At 35.7% G+C, this 21,507-nt stretch overlaps 1 protein-coding gene across 1 annotated transcript in view; it reads left to right on the top strand.

The window, feature by feature from the left end:
- Positions 1-21,507, top strand: part of CNTRL (centriolin) — a 69,479-nt gene that overhangs the window by 17,002 nt on the left and 30,970 nt on the right. The window contains exons 7-17 of the mRNA XM_012664414.1: positions 2,662-2,781; positions 3,652-3,880; positions 5,625-5,734; positions 8,584-8,778; positions 12,946-13,099; positions 14,070-14,290; positions 14,831-15,007; positions 17,205-17,339; positions 19,401-19,546; positions 20,155-20,362; positions 20,880-21,059. Of these exons, the coding sequence (XP_012519868.1) occupies positions 2,662-2,781; positions 3,652-3,880; positions 5,625-5,734; positions 8,584-8,778; positions 12,946-13,099; positions 14,070-14,290; positions 14,831-15,007; positions 17,205-17,339; positions 19,401-19,546; positions 20,155-20,362; positions 20,880-21,059 (1,875 nt within the window). The remainder of the gene's footprint in view (positions 1-2,661; positions 2,782-3,651; positions 3,881-5,624; positions 5,735-8,583; positions 8,779-12,945; positions 13,100-14,069; positions 14,291-14,830; positions 15,008-17,204; positions 17,340-19,400; positions 19,547-20,154; positions 20,363-20,879; positions 21,060-21,507) is intronic.

Here is a 21,507-nt window from a genome sequence, read left to right as displayed (position 1 = left end):
CAGTTCTTTTTTGGAACATAAAATCTATCTTTTATTACTAAAATAAAAGAACTTTATAATTTCTGTATGCTGACTCCCTGGTGCATGTTAGTCAATCTGTTGAAAACCTTGGCAAAATGTCGTGTCTTAAGACTTTGCACTATCCCAAAATTATGGATTGTTATGATTGCATAGTTTTCTCTTTTGCTTATTTATAATGTTGATATGTTTCTGCTGTGAATAAATGTTTTGTAAATTGTCAGCAGTTTTTACTTTTTTTTCTGTAACTTTTTGTTAGATCGTACTCTTCTCTGTGTCATTATGTTATTTTTATCATTAACCACTTAAAAACATGTTTATATACAAAATTTATGTATGTTTATTATGAAAAATTTAGATAATACAAATATATACAGTAGAAATGAAAGTCCACCCCATTCCCCAGATGTTAGTATATATCCTTTTGGTTATCCATGCTACCACACCTGGCAATCTATTCTACTTTATTATGGAATGGACAGCAATAGAAGTTGGTATAATCAAAAACCACTAATAATCATCTGATTATTAACATCATATGTTCCTACAGTAAGTTGTCAGTAAAAAGCAACTTATATTATTACAACTTAACTTTCTAGAGTTCTCCAGGTGACAATATCTGTTTGCTTCTTTCTCCTTTTAGCCCTTCTCTTGGTTTCTTGCAGGCCCTTTTCTGGCTGATTCTTTCTTCTTCCTTAAAGGTAGTTCTTTCAGGGCTGAACAGCACATTATGCTTTTCATGGTTTGCATGATAACTTGTATTAATATGCTTGCTTATATTTTAAGTTGTGAAAACTGTCTTGCCTCCTTGAGAAATGTGCTTTGTGTGTATGTGTGTATTATTTTCTTAATGGATGTGTACATACAAAAGCAAATTTGAATGTGGACGAAAGAATTTGTATTATTTTTATGATTGGTGAATATGTTACCTGCAGTCAACTTTTGATTATCCACAGCTAATACTGCAACTAGCCTACTTTCCAGTTCATTTGACTTCATTTTGCTCTCATTTATGAGTTTCTTCAATAGACATTTATTGTGTGTTTACTATATGCTAAGCTTAGGACTATGAAAGACACAATAGTACTTTGGAATGCACAGACTATTTATTATTATTTGCCAGAGACCAGTCCATGCAATTCTGCATGATACCAGTTACATTTGCCTTTTGTTTTCCCCTATTGCCAATGAGCTTTGAGGAGAGAAGCCTAAGATTAATTGACACTGTTGGTTGTGAGTTGCTTTCTTGAGACTCAGGGACTTACGAGCATTCATTGAAAAATATCAGTGTGGGTAATGTGCTGGACGCCAAGCAACAGGACATGGGAGGCAGCATGGTATGATAAGCAGAGTGTTATATCTGAAGGAGTCTTGGAATTGAACTCTGCATCTTCTACTACCAGCTATGCAGTTGGGCAAGTTATTTAACTTCTCTGTGAAGCTTTTATCATCTCATAGGGTGGTTGTGAAGATTCGGTGAAATAGCATATGTAAAATGCTTAGCACAGTGTCTAGCACACAGTGAGTACTCAGCTCAATGTTACCTGTTATCCAGGCTAGCATTATTTCCATTTTGATGGATAATCAGGAGGTGACTGTAAAGTAAATCATGCACGACTTTGATTTCCTGGGCCTTGTAAAATGTTCATGTTTATTTATGTATTATTCTCTTCAGCTTGCATTTTTATATTAATGAGAATTTTCTGCATGTTTGTTGTCGGATCTCTACTATCAGACACTGGCAAAAAAAAAAAAAGATAAAAAAATCACTTAGTGGACCTTTGAAATGAACTCAAAGGACTGGTGTAGTAGAAAGGGGGCTAGTATTGTTAGTTAGTTAATAAAATATTTAGCCTTTGCCACTACTCTAGTATATATCTTTTGACAAGTCAGTTCACCAATCTGAGATTTAATTTCTTTATTTATAAATTCATAGAATTAGATTGGATGATTTTTTTGTCTTCTCCCAGCTCCAAAAATTTCTAAGGATGACTAAAAAGTTATAATTGTAATAGAATTACTTAATTAAAAATTTAATATTACATATTTGGATCTGATTGACCTTATTCACGTTCCTTACCCTCTATTACAAAGAATAATGTTCTGAACACTTAAAACTGAGATGCTGTTAGCCACAAATACAACAGCAACAACAGTACAACATTAAAACCAACCTCTTATTTTCTTCCTTCTCATTCTTCCTCGTTCCCCTGTAGTTAATGTCAATTATCATTTTCCCCCATGATTTAAAGCTATCATTAAAATAGAAGAAAAAGTCCAATAAATTAGTGCTAATTATTGAGAAATCAGGAAGCAGGTACTTAGTAGCCAGTTACAGAAAAATAGTTGATACAGAGTTATTTTTACATTTAGATAAAACAAATTTAAATGACCTTTAAAGTCTTTATTCATTGTGTCCTAAAACAGCATATGAACTTCAAAGGTCTTTTATGTGATCTTGTATGATAATTTTGTATTTCATTTTTTATAGTACTTTAGAATTAAGATAAAGTGTTCTGAATGTTGTGTGGTTTGCTGTGGAGTTTTGAAAATATAATTTTTAGTTATGATGAGAACTTGCCATATCATTACACCTTTATACTAACTTACTGATATATCGTCTCATATATATTGGGCTAATAGCTAAAACAGAAGACCATGGAACTAACACGAGCATGTCAGAAGCAGTATGAGCTGGAACAGGAATTGGCCTTTCATAAAATTGATGCTAAATTTGAGCCACTAAATTATTATCCATCAGAGGTAAGTTATTTTAATATGTTAGTAACCCAAAATTAAAGCCAGATGGGGTTGGGCTAGAGCAGGGCAGGTGGTGGGGACATGTAAGGGATTTTATCAATAACTACTCCACTTTCTTGTTTGAGGGAAGTAAACTGCATTTTGATTGAAACTGTGAAATATTTGGCTCAGGGAGTTAGAAAAATATCTTAAAGAGGTAAAAAGCCCCAAGAGAATTTTTCCCACAGCCATATCTATAACCAAAAGCAGCGGTTACCTTGCTTGAGACTATGGGTTAATCAGGTCCCTTAAATCGAAACTTCCAGAGAAAGTGCTTTAGTATCATGGAATAGTCATCTCCCTACATGATTTGTTCAGTAATCACTGGGTTCAGTATTAGGCAACCATTATTGGTACAAATGCTATAAATACCACTGCAAGAGGGAGACTGCCTAACTTCTAAGCCCCAATGATTCCAACCAATATCATATATTATTTAATTTTTAAAAATTTAATTGTTAAAATTTATCAGATTGAGATTTTACTTGTATCAGCCAAGAAACCAAAATAAAACATCCAGATTTCTAATTTGAAAAATTAAGTGGAACTAAAAATCACATAACTGTAGAGAGTTCTTTAATCAGTCAATCCAAACTTTCACTCTTCAGTGGTAAGAAGAAGAATCCCTTTGAGACCATTTTTAGTTCAAATTTTTTTTGGTATATTAAGAATAAGACAAAAAATATATATATTTTTGAACTTCTAGGCATATAGGATTAATATAAATGTAGGCAATTCTGTGATATGTTTATTACTAATAAAATGAATAATGTCATTTGACTGCTTGGAAGTTACTTATTAAATCATAAATCTATTAATTTATTTTGCTTTTAGTACGCAGAAATTGATAACACCCCAGATGAAAGCCCTTACATTGGCAAATCGAGATACAAGAGAAATATGTTTGCCACGGAGAGTTACATTATTGATAATGCCCAAGCAGTACAGGTCAAGAAAATGCAGCCAGATGAAGACAAACAACTTAGAAATGAGCATGTGAACTTGAGAGCCCATGCACCACTGGACATACAACTGGAAGACAAAGAAAAAAAAATAAGTGCAGGTTTTTAAAAGTTATTCTAAATTCTTTAAAAATATAAAAAGATTGAATATGTAAGCCAGTTTTGGTTTATAACTCTTTTAATTAAACATGCTGATGGTATTTATTATATTGTTGTTTACATAAAAAGTCTAAAATAGAAGTACTGATTCATTGAGCAGACTATTTTTTAATGATTCCTGTTACGGTTGAGAATGGGGTTTTTGACAGTAATTTGATAGCAACACGTCCAGGGAATCCAAGAATGCGTAAATCTCCTCCTGCCAACAGACACTGGAACTATACACTCAAAGCCATAATTGGTAATAATTTAAGCAAGTAAAGAACCATTTTATTGATTACTATGCATGAAGCCAAAACCTAAAGCAGTGCTTTGTATAAGCTGGAACACAGCACTCTCCTTAGGCTTGGGCTTAAGGCTAACCTCTGACTCTTTCCGATACCCTATACTCCACCTCCCCAACCTTCCCCCCAACCCCACAGTTTAATTCAAGGGACCTTCCTACCTTCTGGCAAGCCACATAGAGGAAGAAGTCAAGCCAAGAGGGCACTTTAGAGTCTCTGCCCATGACAAACTTTGAATCCACTTACTCAGCTGTGTGGATATGGAAGAAAGAAAAGGCTGACCTGAGTTTGTACATCCCACTAGTAATCATGGCCCATTGTGGGGCTCTACTCAATCAGATTAGCAGCTTATCTTCCCTTGATGGGTAGCTAAATAGAAGACATGGAAGACCAGTAGAGGTTGACTTGGTGAGGGGAGAGAAGAGACTGAGTTCTCCATGTCTACATACACTATATGCAAGGCTCTGGAGGGGGAAAGCAAAAATAAATCAGATACATGTACAGACTAACTTCAAGGGGCTGGCTAATAGTTTTGTAGGATGGTGGGAGAGAGAGACAAATTTGAAATTTGAGATAGCAAATAATTGATTTAAGATCACCTCCATCTGGGAGAGACAGCTCAGTAGTGAATTTCTTGATACTGAGTCCTATCATAAAGCATTTGCCTCTAACACAAGATTTTGGTTTTTTTTTTTAAATACTCTGAACCTAATTATAACTTAGTGACATATAAAATGCATATTTCCCAGTAAAATCCTTATTCTCTCAAAAGGGTTCACTAGTGTTGGGAATATCAAATAAAGCTCCTTTTATGTTAAGAATTTTACAGATAAAAGGCCAGGCGTGGTGGCTCAAGCCTGTAATCCTAGCACTCTGGGAGGCTGAGGGCGGGGGAGATGGTTAGAGCTCAGGAGTTTGAGACCAGCCTGAGCAAGACTGAGACCCACCCCATCTCTACTAAAAAAATAGAAAGAAATTAGCCGGACAACTGAAAATATATAGAAAAAATTAGCCGGGCATGGTGGCACATGCCTGTAATCCCAGCTACTCGGGAGGCTGAAGCAATAGGGATCACTTGAGCCCAGGAATTTGAGGTTGCTGTGAGCTAGGCTGACACCACGGCACTCTAGCCTGGGCAACAGAGCAAGATTCTGTCTCAAAAAAAAAAAAAAAAAAGAATTTTACAGGTAAAAGGATCAATTATAGTTCTATAGTATATCATGAAACAATTTATTCTAGAGATTAACTAATAGAGATGATGTTAAAATTTCTGTGATCTATAATGACAAATTAATTGAGGGAGAAGAGGTTATTGCAAAGAAAGGAAATCTGATAGAAATTTAAGAATTCTAGGTTTTCCTTGTGTATGTATATGTGAGCGTGGTTTTTTTTAAATTTTCAGCACAAACTCGACTATCAGAACTACATGATGAAATAGAAAAGGCAGAACAACAAATTTTAAGAGCTACGGAAGAATTTAAACAACTGGAAGAAGCTATACAACTAAAAAAAGTATGTAAAAGCAAAACAGCAATGCTAAGAGGAAATGAAAAATGAATATGTTTTCCCTTTATAACAATATAAAACAGTTTTAAAATCAGTGCTGCCTAATTAATTATGAAATAATAAATTTCAGAGTCAAATATGGTTCTACTTTTCCCAGTTACATTTTCCTTCCATTCATGTTGACGTCCAATTAGAATTTCATAAAGTATATAGAAATAAATCACTTAAAATTTATGTAAAAAGATATATTTAGTCTACCATATTATGAAAGTGGCTACTTTACTCAGGGAAGTTGCTTCCTGATATATCTCTTCCTGGGACCTAGATTAAGAATCAGAAGACATCTCTGCTACAGCATGAACATTATCAAACACAAGAAGCAAAAAAAAAAAAAAGGTATGAAATATGGTATACAAAAAGATTGAAGTAACATACTCTCAGAAATTATCAAAGTGTGTCATGAAGTAAGCAGCTCAAACCCATGGTGTGATTGCCTAAGGAGAAAATTCAAAAAAGAAAGTATTTTGGCATTTTAAAGTATGTAAAAATTTTAGTTATTTACAACTTTTAAAATGAGTATTTCAAAATTATAATGGTAACACATTCATACCATACTAAGGTAGAACAAGAATGTGAAATCCAAATTGTAGATTCTTTTCTTTTTTTTTTTTCTTTTAAACTATCACTTTATTAAATATCTCTTGCATCCTATACTGTCACCCTCAAAATATTTTTTTTTTATTTCAGCATATTATGGGGGTACAGATGTTTAGGTTACTGTAGATTCTTTTAAAAGACACACTGTATTGTTACTTTCAAATTATATAGTAACAAAAATGGATTCAAGTGTATTAGAAGTTTACTATATGCCTGTCACTGACTAACGAATAATAAATGAAACAGACACGTGTCCTTCTCTCATGGACAGACTTGTAGGGGAAATATACAATAAACAAGCAAAAAAGTAAAAAAGGAAGATTATAGTTAAATAACATCAGTGTTGTATGAAAAAAACAGAAAATTAGGAGAGATAATAAAAGATATAATTTAGACTGTGGGGATCTACCAAGGCCTCTCTGACATTTAGGCTGAGACACAAAGGATGAGAAGGAGCCAATGAGGCAGCGCTGGAGGAAAGAGTATTACAGGCAGAGGTGACAGGTGTGCAAAGGCCTTCAGACTAAAGATTTCTCTGCAGGGTGGAAGATGAAGTTAAAGAGCCATGAAGTTAAAGATCATGCCAGACTTTGTAGGCCATTTTTAGGAGTTTGAATTTTATTTTGCATGCAATGGGAAACCTTTGAAGGGCTTTAGGTAGTTGAGTGGCTGATCTTATTTGTCACTTTAGTTACTGCGTGAGAGTGAAATGGGGTAAGGGAGATGGAAAGAATGGAGATGTGTGCAGTGTCAGAATGCTATTGCTCAGTGCAGGCAAGAGATGATAATGGCTCACACCAACCAGGAAGGTGCTGGTGGATGTGGAGAGAAAGCTAAATGACTGTAGAGAAAATTAGGCAGTAGAACTGACAGGACTTAAGCCAGGTGCAGTGGTTCACGCTTGTATTCCCAGCTACTCAGGAGGCTGAGGTGGGAGGATCACCTGAGGCCAGGAGTTTCAGACCAGCCTGAGAAACACAGTAAGACCCTCATCTCAAAAAAAAAAAAAAAAAAAAAACCAGAACTGACAGGACTTAAAGATGGATTGAAAGTAGGACAGGAAGTAGAGGGAGCTATCAAGATGGTTTAATAATTAAATAAGAATGCTTTATAATAGCACTGGCCAAAGCTATATGTAGATTGATAGATGTAAATAATATTCATAATTTTTAAATAAATGGATGCTTCTAAAATATACTTGAAAAAATAGTTATTTTAAATGAGTAAATATAAGTCTGAATTTTTCTTGATGCTGTTCATTTTCTTGGCATGCTAACAAAGGTAAACTTCAGCCCGGTTCTTATTCAGTGAAATAAAAATCTCAATGTAAGGAGAGTTTGCTATATTTTGCAATTCTGTAGTGTGAGATGACTTTACTCATCAACGTGGCATTTTAAATTTTCTTCCTGATTATAAAGGTATTGCAATTATGGGGAATTGCATAATCATCATCAGTATTTTATTTTATATCCTTCCAATTTTTGTCTGCATCTCTTTTATACTTCTATATAGACTTTTAAGAAACGTTTCTACATTTGTTTCAATCTCTATGCTAAAAATGATTAGTAGTAGGAGATAGAATATTAAGTTATTGCTTCTGTATTAGTAGTCAGATTTATTGGTCAACTATCTTCATATTTAAACTAATTAGGGAGTCGGGGGGAGGCAGCAAAAAAATAAATAAAAATAAACTAATTAGGAAACTGTAGTATAGTAGCTAGTAAAATTGTCTAGAGTCATACAAAGTCTTGGTTTCACAACTTCCTAGTATGACCTTGGGCAAGATAATTAAATTTTTCATGGTTCACTTTCCTTATCTGTAAAATCGGAATAAATACACTTTCTACCTTGAGGATTAAGTAAGTTAAAGGATATAGAGTTTAGAACAGTGCTCGGCACATAGCTAGATAAAGTCAGCTATCATTAATACTGTGGTAATTATTAATTAATTTGCAAGTTGATTCTACTAGAATAACTTCATTTGTACCTGCTATTAAATTATTTTCATGAACTTTTATAAAGTAAGATTTTTGACATATAAGATATATGTGGAGTGCCTAGATAACTCCCACATTTTACTTTTATTTAAAAAAAGCTGATAGAATATAGAACACCTTTTTAAATTGTAGACACTGTTGTCTTTATAAATCAGTGTTGCTATCCTCTGTTAATTATGTATCTGGGTTTGGGGGGATTAGATTTCAGAAGCAGAGAAAGACCTTCTTTTCAAGCAATTGAGTGGTAGGATACAGCTTGTAAATAAATTACGCCAGGAAGCTCTGGATCTAGAACTACAGATGGAAAAGCAAAGGCAAGAAATTGCTGAAAAGGAGAAGGAGATCAAGGACCTGCAAATAGCCATAGATAGCCTGGATTCCAAAGACCCAAAACATGTGAGTAAATTAAGAAATTTTGGCTTGTTCTGTGGAGACTAGAATATTGTTCTGTCTAGACAGTACATGTTTCATCATTGTTAGTGACAGTGTCCTTTCTGAAAGTCTCTTTTAGTTTGATGCACAAATATAAGTGATGTATATATATAGTCAGCCTTCTGTATCTGTAGGTTCTGCATCTGTGAATCAACCAACCTCAGACTGAAAATATTAAAAAAAAAAAGATGGTTGCATCTGTACTGAACGTGTACAGACTTTTTTTTCTCATCATTATTCCCTAAACAATACAGTATAACAACTATTTACATAGCATTTATATTGTATTAGGTATTATAAGTAATCTGGAGATGATTTAAAGTATACGGGAGGATGTATATAGGTTAAATGCAAATATTACACCATTTTATATAAGGGACTTGAGCATCCGTGGATTTTGGTATCCATTGGGAGTCCTGGAACCAATCTCTTATGGGATACTGTATATGTGTGTATGTGTGTGTATGTGTAATATGTGTATGTATTATGTATAAATATATGTATATATACACACGTATGAAATGTGTGTGTATGGCTAAAACAAAACAACCTAAGGCTTGAAGGAGATAGCTTTCAGTAAATGATAGCTGCATGGTACATTAATTTTTTTTAAACGGTTCAGTTTCATTGTATTTCAGAGCAAGAGAAACCTGCTCTAAGATGCAGTCCAAACCTCTTATCCTTTCTCCCTCATCCATCTTCTTTTCTTTTTTTCAGAGCAGAAAGAGCTGAAAGGTGTTCAAAGTCCCTTTTCTACTTTAATCCTTTTTGCAAATATTGCACTAAAGCTATTTGGTATTTCATATTGTTTTGTCCCTAAAAATGAAACATTTCTCTGGTGGGGGTGGGGAACCTGTGGCCTTGGGGCCACATGTGGCCTTTTGGATCCTTGAGTGTGGCCTTTTGACTGAATCCAAATTTTATAGAACAAATCCTTTTAATAAAGACTTTCTAACAAAAGCCTAGAAATTGAAACCAATTAAAAATTGATTAAAACTGTGATCTACGAGTCTAATTAGTACCTGGATTGTGTGTTTTCTTTCAACAAATGACTATGATATTCTTAGTGGACAGGGAGTTTGATTTCTGTAAAGAATTACATATAGAAAAGAGCTAAATGAAACATAGGAAGGTTGTCCAAGTTTTGAAGGGAGCCAAAATCCAGCTGTGCTAGTGGGAATGAAACATACAAACTGGATTTAAGTTTCCTTTTTGCTTTTGTTAAAACTACTAAAAGTTCCTAAGGTTGCAACCTTAGTCCCAGTACAAAAAGACATCTCTTTTTAATTTGTTTACATGTAGGGAGCATCACCCTTAGGGAGCATCTTTTTCTAATTTGCAAAGTTGCATATCGGCTAATGTTAGGCACCCCATTTTAGGCTACAAAATGTGAATCTTTTAGCAAAGGAGAAAGAATCAGGGGGGGATCCCTGTGTATTTTTCAATAGATGTAGATAGACTTATTTAATTAAAAAATTATTTAATCAGAAGAGGTATCTTTCTGAATAGCCAATAGAATTTAAAAGTAAAGGCTTGACTCTGATATCATAGAAAACAAACATATTTAGTGCCCACGATGTACCTTGCCTCATGCTGAGTATTTTGCATACGCTGGTGAGACATTATTTTTATTATGGCATCCATGTGAGGTTGGTGGCATATTTTTGAAAGATTAAGCGAGTTGCTCCAAATCACCCTTTTAGGAAGAGGTGGAGCCCTTGCTTATGCTACTACAGTGAGACCCTTTCCTCACAAAAGTATTAAAGGTCTAAAGAGATTAATTATTTTAAAATCAAAATAATTAATATAAAATTATTTGAAATTTAAAGTGGTTATGAGATCAGAACCAAGACTAGTAAGGTTTTCAACAAATAAAAGTATTTTTAACTAGGTTTCAAAAGGAAAAGCTACTATTTAAAAATGAAATCCCATTTTAGTTACAATATTATTGTTTATAGCTAGAAGCACAAATATAAGAAGAGCAAACATAGTAAAGAAGATTTGTTTTGCTCTTCCCTATCGGGAAATGCCCTATGGAAGCAAAAGGTAACTGTTCGTTAGAAGGATTTAGCCTGTAGTGATCTGTTGCAAAGTTTGGGTGTGATTGGCCCACGGGAGCTTCCTGTGTTTTGATTTAAAGCTCGGAGGGTGGGCCCTGCCCACAGAGGTTGCTGGTGATTGGGCGGGCTGGGCCGCCGCTCACTCTTGGCCAGGAATGTGGTTTGAGGCTCTGAGAAATTACTGAGGCTCCGAAGCGCTTGCAAAAATGTGGCTGTCAGAGAGGGAAGTGCACATGAATTTGAAGAGAGCATTAGAAAGCGTTCCGCCCACAGTTTCTCTGTTCTCAACGACTCAGTTTTAACAGGACAAATTCTAACTTAAGGTATGATCATTTTTTTCTCTCTCTGAACAAAGGACTTAAAAGGAGGAGGAGTCAGATGTTAAGTTCCTGTTTTTACAATAACTCTTTTGTGAGCTCCACAGTAATGAAAATTGCAGAATCTACTTTTGCTCCCATGTGTTTAATGCACACCATTGGCATATGGAACCAAATTTTTGTCCTGCATATAGAGGTTTCAGTGGAATTTTTAATGGTGAATTTTAAAGATTGATAGATATGAATGCAGTAGTTTTGTTTTTATTCTTTCTTGAGCCATAAAAATCCTAAATTTACTTAGAATATAAGCTGTTATCTGCAGTTAACCTTTTCAGAAAGATTTCAAATGTGTATTTTGGAAGTGCAGGGAGAAGAAGAGTTTTGAAAATCCCATGAAGTTTTGCCAGTAGTAGAATTAAAACCTTCCAATTAAGCTACCACTCATTTGTTCATCAAAAATGAAAAGACTTTTCTTTCTTGTATTTGGGGGAAGCAGACACCTAAAATCGAGAAATATTCTTTTTTAATCAAATGGGTCTGAGACTTGAGAACCTTGGTGTTCTTTGTCCCATAGTTCTTGAGTGTTCTCTCTCTCTCTCTCTCTCTCTCTCTCTCTCTCTCTCTCTCTCTCTCTCTCTCTCTCTCTCCTTGTTTATTGTTCTATTCCTCTGATCCTTTGGGGGCAAACTTAGGATCATGAGGGTGTGAGTGGGAGGGCAGAGGTTCTCTGGGGATTTATATTGTCTCCATATGAACAGTTGCCTAAGGAAACCTGGGCAAGTCATTTGATGAATTTGAGATTTAGTTTTTTCATGTGTAAAAGGAAAGGTTAGGGTAGATCATTGGTTCTCAATTTGTTTTCTCTAGCACACCTGAGAGATGCAATCCACTTCTTTCAGTCAACAGGAAGGCCTGTCAGGGTGTGAGGGTGTGTTCCACCCAGGGGCAAGTGTGGTGGTAGAGGGGTATGCCTCCCTAGGGCCATCCATCTTGAGACTCACAGGCTAAGTGGTCTTTGAGGTACCTCTGGGCTCTCAGTTTGTTGCATCTAAAAGCAAAATGTCTCTTTGTAAATAAATCTGAATTCCAAGTAAGTATTTCATGTCTCTATTTTCCTCTAAGAAAACTTTTTTTTTAAAGTACATTTAATACACTTTTTCAGATTAAAAAGGCATTACTTATTTATCTATTATAAAAGTTTCAAATATAAAAAAACTCTTTAAAAAAGGAAAAATATCTCCTGTCATCCACTCAGATACAATCTTTGTCATCCTTTCTCGGTCTTTTGGTTGAAATCAAATGTAGTTATAATCCTTGTTAACATTTTTTGAATATACTTTTTAAGTCTTTTTCTATAGATATATGTCAATATAATCAATTAACTTTTGGAAACCCTTTTTAAAACACACATTTTAATATAGTGCAAATAACACTGAACTTGGCTACATTATCAGCTGTGCCCTTGGAAAAATCACTCAACCTCTCTAATCCTCAATTTTCTCGTTTGTAAAATGGAAATGATTCCCCATATCAAGTTAGCCTGAGGTTTAAATGAAACTACTCACGTGAAAAAAATACAAGGCCTGACACAAAGTAGATGCAAATTATTACATTTTATTTTCTACCTTTTAAAATGTTAAGGATTATTACTTTTTAAAAGAGTTTATCTGAACTTCCCTCAAATTCTGTGAGGAATAAAAAAAAAAGAGTTTAAAGAACTTGGAGTTTTGTTGATTTTTTTTTTTTAAATTCAGTCCCATATGAAGGCTCAGAAAAGGGGTAAAGAACAACAGCTTGACATTATGAACAAGCAGTACAAACAACTTGAAAGCCGTTTGGATGCAATACTTTCTAGAATTGCTAAGGAGACTGAAGAGATTAAGGACCTTGAACAACAACTTACTGAAGGTGAGAATTTAAGTATGATTTAAGGTAAATCGGTTTCATTATTAATAAAAGAAAGATGATAAAGATAGGTATTAACCCAAATGTTAGCTGAATATAGTTCAGCTGTTAGTACCAGTATTTGATAGGGAAATATTTACAGGGTAAGTACCCAAATGTGTTTAATAAAATTTAAAAATTTTATTTTAGTTTTATTTTCAGGTCATTCCATTCAGTAGGCAAGAAGTAAATACATGATCATGATAAGCTCCGGCATATGATTGTCTTTGTCTATGGTGTAAGATCATTTTAGGAGTGAAATGGTTGTTGGCATCAGGGAATTCAGTGTCTAGTTATAAGAAGAGTATAGAAAGAACTTTGGGATCTACTTTTGCAATGCAAATTTAAATTGTGACATTCTTATAATAGTGGAAGAGGAAGACAATAGGCTGGTGGGGTAAGACCCTGGGCTCAGTATAAAAAGGTCCCAGTTCCTGTTTTGCCATTATTAGCTATGTCACCTTGGACAAGTTATTTCTATCTCAATCATTAGTTGTTGAGAGGATTAATTGACATAGTGTTCATAAAGTTCCTGGCACATAGAAGGTATCCAGGATTATATATGGTGTGTATATGTGTGGTTCTTTTTTAAGTCATCAGTTTACATGCTTATGGTGCCAGTCTTGGATTAGTTTTGTATACAGAGTGGTTTTGTTTTGTGTATTTAACAGCAAGTACTCACAGTTTTGCTACACATTTTTCATTATTTTATTTGGAAGTTATTTAAACTTTTTACAGCATGAATCAGGCATTTTATAAGCATTGTACACTAAATATAGTATTTTCATTGTATACATGCTTAATACTCCTATACTATGAATAATAGGAAATTATTGAAAGCATAGAATTTCACTCTTGGCTAGTAACAAATAGCTAAGGAGATAATGCAGTACTATTAAAATATACATTATTACCATTTTTGCATCTTGCTTAGGCCAAATAGCAGCAAATGAAGCCCTGAAGAAGGATTTGGAAAGTGTCATTAGTGGGTTGCAGGAATACCTGGGGACCATCAAAAGCCAGGCAACTCAGGCCCAGAGTGAGTGCAGGAAACTACAGGGCGAGAAAGAGACATTGCTGCAGAAATTGACTGAAGTCGAGCAGGAAAGGGACCAACTGGAAATAGTTGCCATGGATGCAGAAAATATGAAGAAGGTATGACTTGTTTCTTCCTGCCCGTTTTCCCTAGCTTGAAAAGTGATAATGTCCAAATTAAGATAGTTGAAGAAGTTAACAGGTCAATTATAAATGGCAAAAAACATTTTGGCTAGATGGTAAAAATTGTAAAACTGTACAGGTTGCCTTATACAACTTGTTAGTATGAAGATACAATGAAATAATGAATGTGAAAACATGTAGTCCTGTGTCTGATGAAAAATAGGCCTTAAATCTTATCCTTCGAAAGTAGAAGATTTCTTTTTTCCTTTCTTCCTTCTTATGTCTTCAGACTCATTTAAAGTATCACACACATGGTTGCTTTGGGAAACAGCATGTTGGTAACTTACTGACTTTCCCTTACATTTAGTCAGGGTTCTGTTTTCTAACCAAGATATGCACAGCTAATGAAAACTTTCTGTGGCAGGCAGCAGTGGCTGCCAGCATTTGGTTTACAGTGCTCAAATTACTTATAATGGTTTGCAGATGCTTAAGCAGCACAGTGAGGGTTCCATAGTTAAACACATTGAATTTTTCCAGGAGCTTGCAGAGCTAGAAAGTGCCCTCCAGGAGCAGCATGAGGTGAATGCATCCTTGCAGCAGACCCAGGGAGATCTCAGTGCCTACGAAGCTGAGCTAGAGGCTCGGTTGAAACTAAAGGATGCTGAAGCCAACCAGCTTAAGGAAGAGTTGGAAAAACTGACAGTGCTTACCCAGGTAAGTAGGAGCATAAAGCCAACTAGAAACTAAGTAGCCTGTACTTTAAGATATCGTCCTTCCTTTACTTGTATCTTAATTTAAGATCAAGCACCTTTTAATATAGTATATATGAAGTGATAGGAAGGGCACATGTTTGGAGTTGACATTCTGAGTTCAAATACTAGCCCTGTGTGAACATGGACAAATCACTTCATGGCTCTGAGCCTCCCAGCCTATTCCTGCTCTGTGAAATTGCTTGTGGTGAAGACAAATGAGATAATGGATGTGAAAGCACCTAGCAGTGGATACTCAATATATTCTGGTTTTTCTTTCGTAGAACAGCTTTAAAAGACCTCTTTTAAGTTGATGTTAAATTTTAGTTTGCTGTTTTCTTGATAGAAGGAACTGCATTCAAATGTATTTGCAAATTAGAGAAAGCATCATTCATCCAATAAATACTTACTGATTGACCACTGAGAGCCAGGTGCTGTGCATGCTCTAGGGAAAGCACCTGCCGACAGTCCAACAGGTGAAACAGGTGTGGGAGAAAGAAAGGGACAGGGTTCTGTGGCAGAGGAGGGGATATCAGAGAAGACCACTCCACAGAAATGTTTCAACCGAGTCCTGAAGGATGAGTAGGATTTGGCCATGCAGAGGAGGCATGGTAAAAGTGGTAAGGGATGTGTTCTAGGCAGAGAGCCAAGGAGAGAGAGCACAGTGCATTTGAAGTGCTGAAAGTATGCCTCCAGCTACACTCGTATCTACTTGTTTTTGTTTTCTTAGTGCCTGACACATGAGAAGCATCAATATGTGCTTAATGGATGAAAATGAAATAAGATATTTTGAATCTCAGGAATGCATGTAAAAGAGAATTCATATGATTAGAAAAGGAACTAAAAATAGGTCTGGTTTATTATAGTAATTATGTTATTATATTCTTTATAAGATATCAAATGATCACTTGCCAGTTATCAGGATTATATTATATTTCTCAAGAGTACCAGGTTTTGCACAACTCCGGTTGACAAGATCAGAGTCTCAGAAAACAGGGTTGGGGAAAAACAATTAAAATAACAGCAAATATTTTTTAATAATAGTAAACAAAATTTCTAGGTGATATTTCCTTTCAAATCAATTCTCTTCTTTTCAAGCCAGCCCTTACTAACTTGAACTAGCTTGAAATACACTGTTCTTTGAACTCCTATTGTCCTCTATTTTTTTCCCATAAGGTTTTTTTTTTTTTTTTTTTTTTTTTCTTTGAGACAGGGTCTCACTCTGTTGCCTGGGCTAGAGTGCAGTGGCATCATCATAGCTCACTGCAACCTCAATTCGGGCTCAAGTGATCCTCCTGCCTCAGCCTCCTGAATAGCTGGGACTACAGGTACATGCCACCGTGCCCAGCTTTTTTTCTACTTTTTGTAGAGATGGGGTCTCACTATGTTGCTCAGACTGGTCTCAAACTCCTGGCCTCAAGCAATTCTCCTGCCTTGGTCTCGCAAAGTGCTGGGGTTACAGGCATGAGCCACCACATTTGGCCTCATAATTCTTGACAGAAATATTATAAAAGCCTGGCTTTTTCACTGATTCACTTGGTATTGAAAGGGACACTCCTTGCCCTTCCTTAGCACCAGGACTGCCAGGATAGGTTTTCAAACCACACATTGAGAGAATGGAACATAACATATCTTCTCTCTCTGATCTACAAATCTACAGATCTCTGATTGGTAGAATTTAGTTATATGAAGTCACTTGTGAAGCTTGTTAAATGCAGATTCTCAGGCCCTGCCATAGAGATTCTTATCCATCAAATCTGAGATGGAGTCTGGGCATCGGCATTTTTACTAGGCACTCCAAGTGTTCATATACATACTTGAGGACCACAGTTTGAGAGATACTGGTCTAAGGGAAAAAAGAGCAATAATTGTTAGATTACTGGTAGAACTTTTCAAGGTAGGTGCTTGGGCCCACCCTTGAAGATTCTGATTTAGTGTTTGGGCTGAGCTGATTCTGATGCTTATTTCTCCTTAAGTATTAATAGTTTAAGGGACATGTGAAAAAAAACTTCGATTTTTAAATTTGAGGGTATAAAATAAAAACTGAGTTGTAAAATCATATTAGCAAGGGATTGTGGATATATGTAAATTTATTTGGGCTTTTTAGATCACAAATTTATTACTGTTTTACACTTTCATGTCATTGCTTCCTGTGGCAACAGTTAGAACAATCAACCCTTCAAGCAGAACTTGAGAAGGAAAGACAAGCCCTCAAAAATGCCCTTGGAAAAGCCCAATTCTCAGAAGAAAAGGAACAAGAGAATAGTGAGCTCCACACAAAACTTAAACAGCTACAGGTAGAGATTTGTTGTTTTAGAATTTATTCTTACACAAGACACCCAAAGATGATGATATCTTTAGTCAGGAACTTAACAACCTGCTCTAACATGTAATAAGCAACTTGGATTATTAGAAAAAGACAAATTCTGGGTGGGGCAGTACTATAGCCTCTGTTCTTTTGTGATTGTGGTTTTAAGATTATTAATACGAATGTACTTGTGTTATGGGGGTGCAAAGAGGTGGAGGCAGTGTCAATAGTAAACAGTATACTGTGTAAATCCATGGGCAAAAGCAATACCTTGCATTCCTTTTAGAAGCAGATTTTTCACCAGACTGAGCTAAAATTATCAGATTTGTGCATTCCTCTTCCACTAAAATATCTTTGTAATTATCCAGAAATTTGACTAGAGTGGATTGCAGTAGGGTTTCTTAATTGTAAACAGTTTTCACAATTCCCTTCTCAGAAAATATGCTATTAAAAATGCAATTATTTTATATTTATGGGAATGTATGGCAGAATATTTTTATAGCTATTCTCATAATAATATGCCCAGTAAACTGCAGGAGAAGCAGGTGGATAGAATTTTTCAGATAATTAAACTCTCAAAGAGGACAGATGTCTGAACAAACAAGTACCTGAATCAACATTCAGATCTCTAAAGCTGTGAGGTCAGGGGGCCTCTTGGCTGGCTGAAGTGACAGCTGTTGTCACCAGAAATAAAGGGGAAAAGTTTATGTGGTTCGGAGGAAGGCTTCCAAAAAAACATACAGGGGGCTTTGTGACAGATAAGACTAGGCTCACTCAAATTTTCTCTTCTTCCAACACTGCAAATACTTTTTCCAAAATTTTAAGGAAATCTAATCATGTAGAATTTAATTTTTACTGCTATCAGTTCAACTTCAAAAGCAAATATCATAAAAGATGCATATGTTTTCCATTCTTGTGTGAGTTGTATATATGTGTATTGGGTCTTCATTTGGTTATCATTTTTTATTTTTACTATGGAAATTTTCAAATAATCACAAAAAAAGAGAAAATAGTTTTATGACCCTTTATTTGCTCATCACCCAACTTAAAACAGTTATCCACTTTCATTGTTTCATTTTGTCCACCTTTTTTGTTGCTGGAATATTTTAAAGAAAAATCTCATACATCTTTGTTTCACCCCATAAATACTTCAGTATACATCTCTTACAGAAAAGGACTAAAATACATTCTTCAGGGGCCATCTCCTCCAAGGTAGAAACTGAAGTCAGCTTTCCAGAATGCTGGCCCATATTATAGTACTACCTTCGTTAGAACTAGGTCCTGTGGTTACTTGGCCAACTATCCTCTTGATATAGAGCACAAGTTAAACCGAACCCACTCTACTTTTGTCTTTGTCAGAAATCATTTAGTTGCAATGAACCTTAACCTACTCATGCTAACTTGAGAAAAGAGACAGTTTGGTAAGAATCAGAGCTGCTATATCAGTCTCTCAGGGGGTACTTGGCTCTCTCATTTCCCCTTCTCTAACTCTTTGAGCATTTATTTGGCTCGTTATGGACCTCAGCCCTGAGCTGACATATCTTTCGAGGTCCAGCACTTATATAGACTTACTGTACTGGATCTTGGTCCAAGTTATGGAGAGAGTGAGAACCTGTTTTTCTGGCTAGTCAGTGGATTGACTGGCCTTGAGTGAGGTCATCTGTGGCCAGGATTAGGCAGTAGCACAGAAATGGCTGCCTCAGGGCAATGGGCAGGGTCAGTTTACAGATAAAGAGGACTCCAGATGGGACAGACACTTAAAAACATGTTAATGGCAATTCTAAATTCTCCATTATAGTTAAGAGTGTTACTGAGTTTGAAATAGCTTAATCACTCAGGTAGAATGTAGGTATTCAGGGGAATACAATCAGTAGCTTAGGATATAAAATTATTTTTCTCTATAATTTAGGGAAATTTTAGCAGTTTCTTTTTACTTGAAAGAGGAATTGTCTGAATTTAGTTCTGTGGTCTAGATAGGTTTGCTAATTTGTTAGTAGTGAAACTCTGCTGGCATATAACAGATACACTCCCCATTTCACCCCCTCCATAGGATGAAAATAACCTGTTAAAACAGCAACTTAAAGATTTCCAGAATCACCTTAACCATGTGGTTGATGGTTTGATTCATCCAGAAGAAGTGGCAGCTCGTGTGGATGAGCTAAGGACGAAACTGAAATTAGGAACTGGGGAAATGAGGTAAGGGAAAATCAAGACCTCCAAGTGTGGAGTGGGCCACACAGCCTCAGAGTTGCGAGCGTGAGGTTCGGCGCTGAACTCAGCCTTCTAAGTTCTGTTAGTGGCCGATTTCTTTTGTAGCGTTCTCCTTATGGTGTTTCCATGACTGAGACACAAGATTGTTTAATTCTAATGTCACTTTTTTTTTTAATGTTTTACATTTTAGATCTTTTATACTTTTTGTTATTAATTTTAAAAAATAAAGGTTTTAAGAGTAATTCTTTCTTGAAAGTTTATTACATATGGTCAGGAAGCAGAGCTACATTGTACATTTTAAATACAGAACAAATATCAGAAGAAAGCTGAGGATTATTTCAAAAACAGGAAATGGGTATTTATTCCATGAGCAAACATTGTTAACCCGACACGAGCCTGTGTTTTTACAGTATCAACAGTCATTTGATAAAACAGTGATTTGCCCGTAGGAGATGTTCTGAGTAAATTGCTATGGATTGACACTGGTCCTTCCATACAGCTATTTTTACCTTGCACTACTATTAACAGCATGTTCACATCCAGCATCAACAATAAAATGTCACATTATACCATCTTTTTTCCTTCCTTACCAGAATCCATAGTCCTTCAGACATCTTAGGGAAAAGTCTTGCTGATTTACAGAAACAATTCAGTGAAATTCTTGCACGCTCCCAGTGGGAAAGAGAGGAAGCACAAGTCAGAGAGAGGAAACTGCAAGAAGAAATGGCTCTGCAGCAAGAAAAACTGGCAAATGGACAAGAAGAGTTCAGGCAGGCGTTTGAAAGAGCCCTTGAAGCAAGAGTAAGAAAAGGGCACGAGGCAGCTGGAGGGAAGTGTTTGGCAAATATTAATGTTTTTCAGCAAATTACAATGCTTCCTTTCTCCTGTAAATATAACATTATTGTTGTTATTTTCACTCATAACAAGTCAATTTTAGTATGACTAAAATTCAACCTGAATATGGTTATCATGTCAAAGTCAGGCTTGTTTTGTGACGCTGTGCTTTCCTTGCTTTGGAAGCAAGGAAGAGATGTTTTCTAATAGGTGGGTAAATAATACCACATTGCTAGAGTATAGAGTATAGTGTGTAGTGTGGTGCCAGAATCGGATTTTTTCTGATGTAATGATTTTAATGATGAAGCAAACATTCAAATGGATCCTAGAGAGTATCCTAGATAAAACCACCCCTGGTAACTCATTAGTACAAAATTTCATTAACAGCCTGTATTAAAATGAAAGATAATTCTATAAAAAGTTTTTATTTTGTTTAAAACATATTTTGCTTAAAAATCATTCTTGAAACTTGATTTCCTCACAGATTAATTCTGATAAGAGGCAACATGAAGCAAGAATCCAGCAGTTGGAGAATGAAATTCATTATTTGCAAGAAAATCTAAAAAGTATGGAGGAAATTCAAGGCCTTACAGATCTCCAACTTCAGGAAGCTGATGAAGAGAAGGAGAGAATTCTGGCCCAACTCCGAGAGTTAGAGAAAAAGGTAGGGAAGGCTAGGAAGGTGAGACACACAAGGACCTCCTGCCCGGGTCCTGCCCACTGGTGATCGGGTCAGCTGAGAGGAGTGTTACTCAAAGTATCCTCTGGCTGCGTTTCTGGCACAGACCTGAACCTGACCTAGGAGCGACCTGGATCCATGTCACCAAATCAAGGACCTGAGACCAGGGTGTCATGATAGATGGAAACGAGAATCGGGAATGTAAGGAGGGACTTTAGAGGCAATTAAGTGGTACTTAACAAATGATATTGGGATGAGTTTGACTCCTTAGAAACCCCTTGTCCAATTAGATACATCCATGGGAAATTATTTTTAAACTCCTTATCTTCCTTTCTAATACCCTTGCCTCTCTGTCATGGATTTTCTCCATCTCACCTCAACCCTACTCCCATTGTCACATCTTAGATTTTGTCAAATTCAGAAATTGTGTCTG

Source organism: Propithecus coquereli, unplaced genomic scaffold (genome assembly GCF_000956105.1).
Source record: "Propithecus coquereli isolate 6110/MARCELLA unplaced genomic scaffold, Pcoq_1.0 Scaffold89, whole genome shotgun sequence".
Taxonomy (NCBI): Eukaryota; Metazoa; Chordata; class Mammalia; order Primates; family Indriidae; genus Propithecus; species Propithecus coquereli.
Note: the sequence above shows the minus strand (reverse complement) of the source record. Positions and strands in the feature narration are given on the sequence as shown.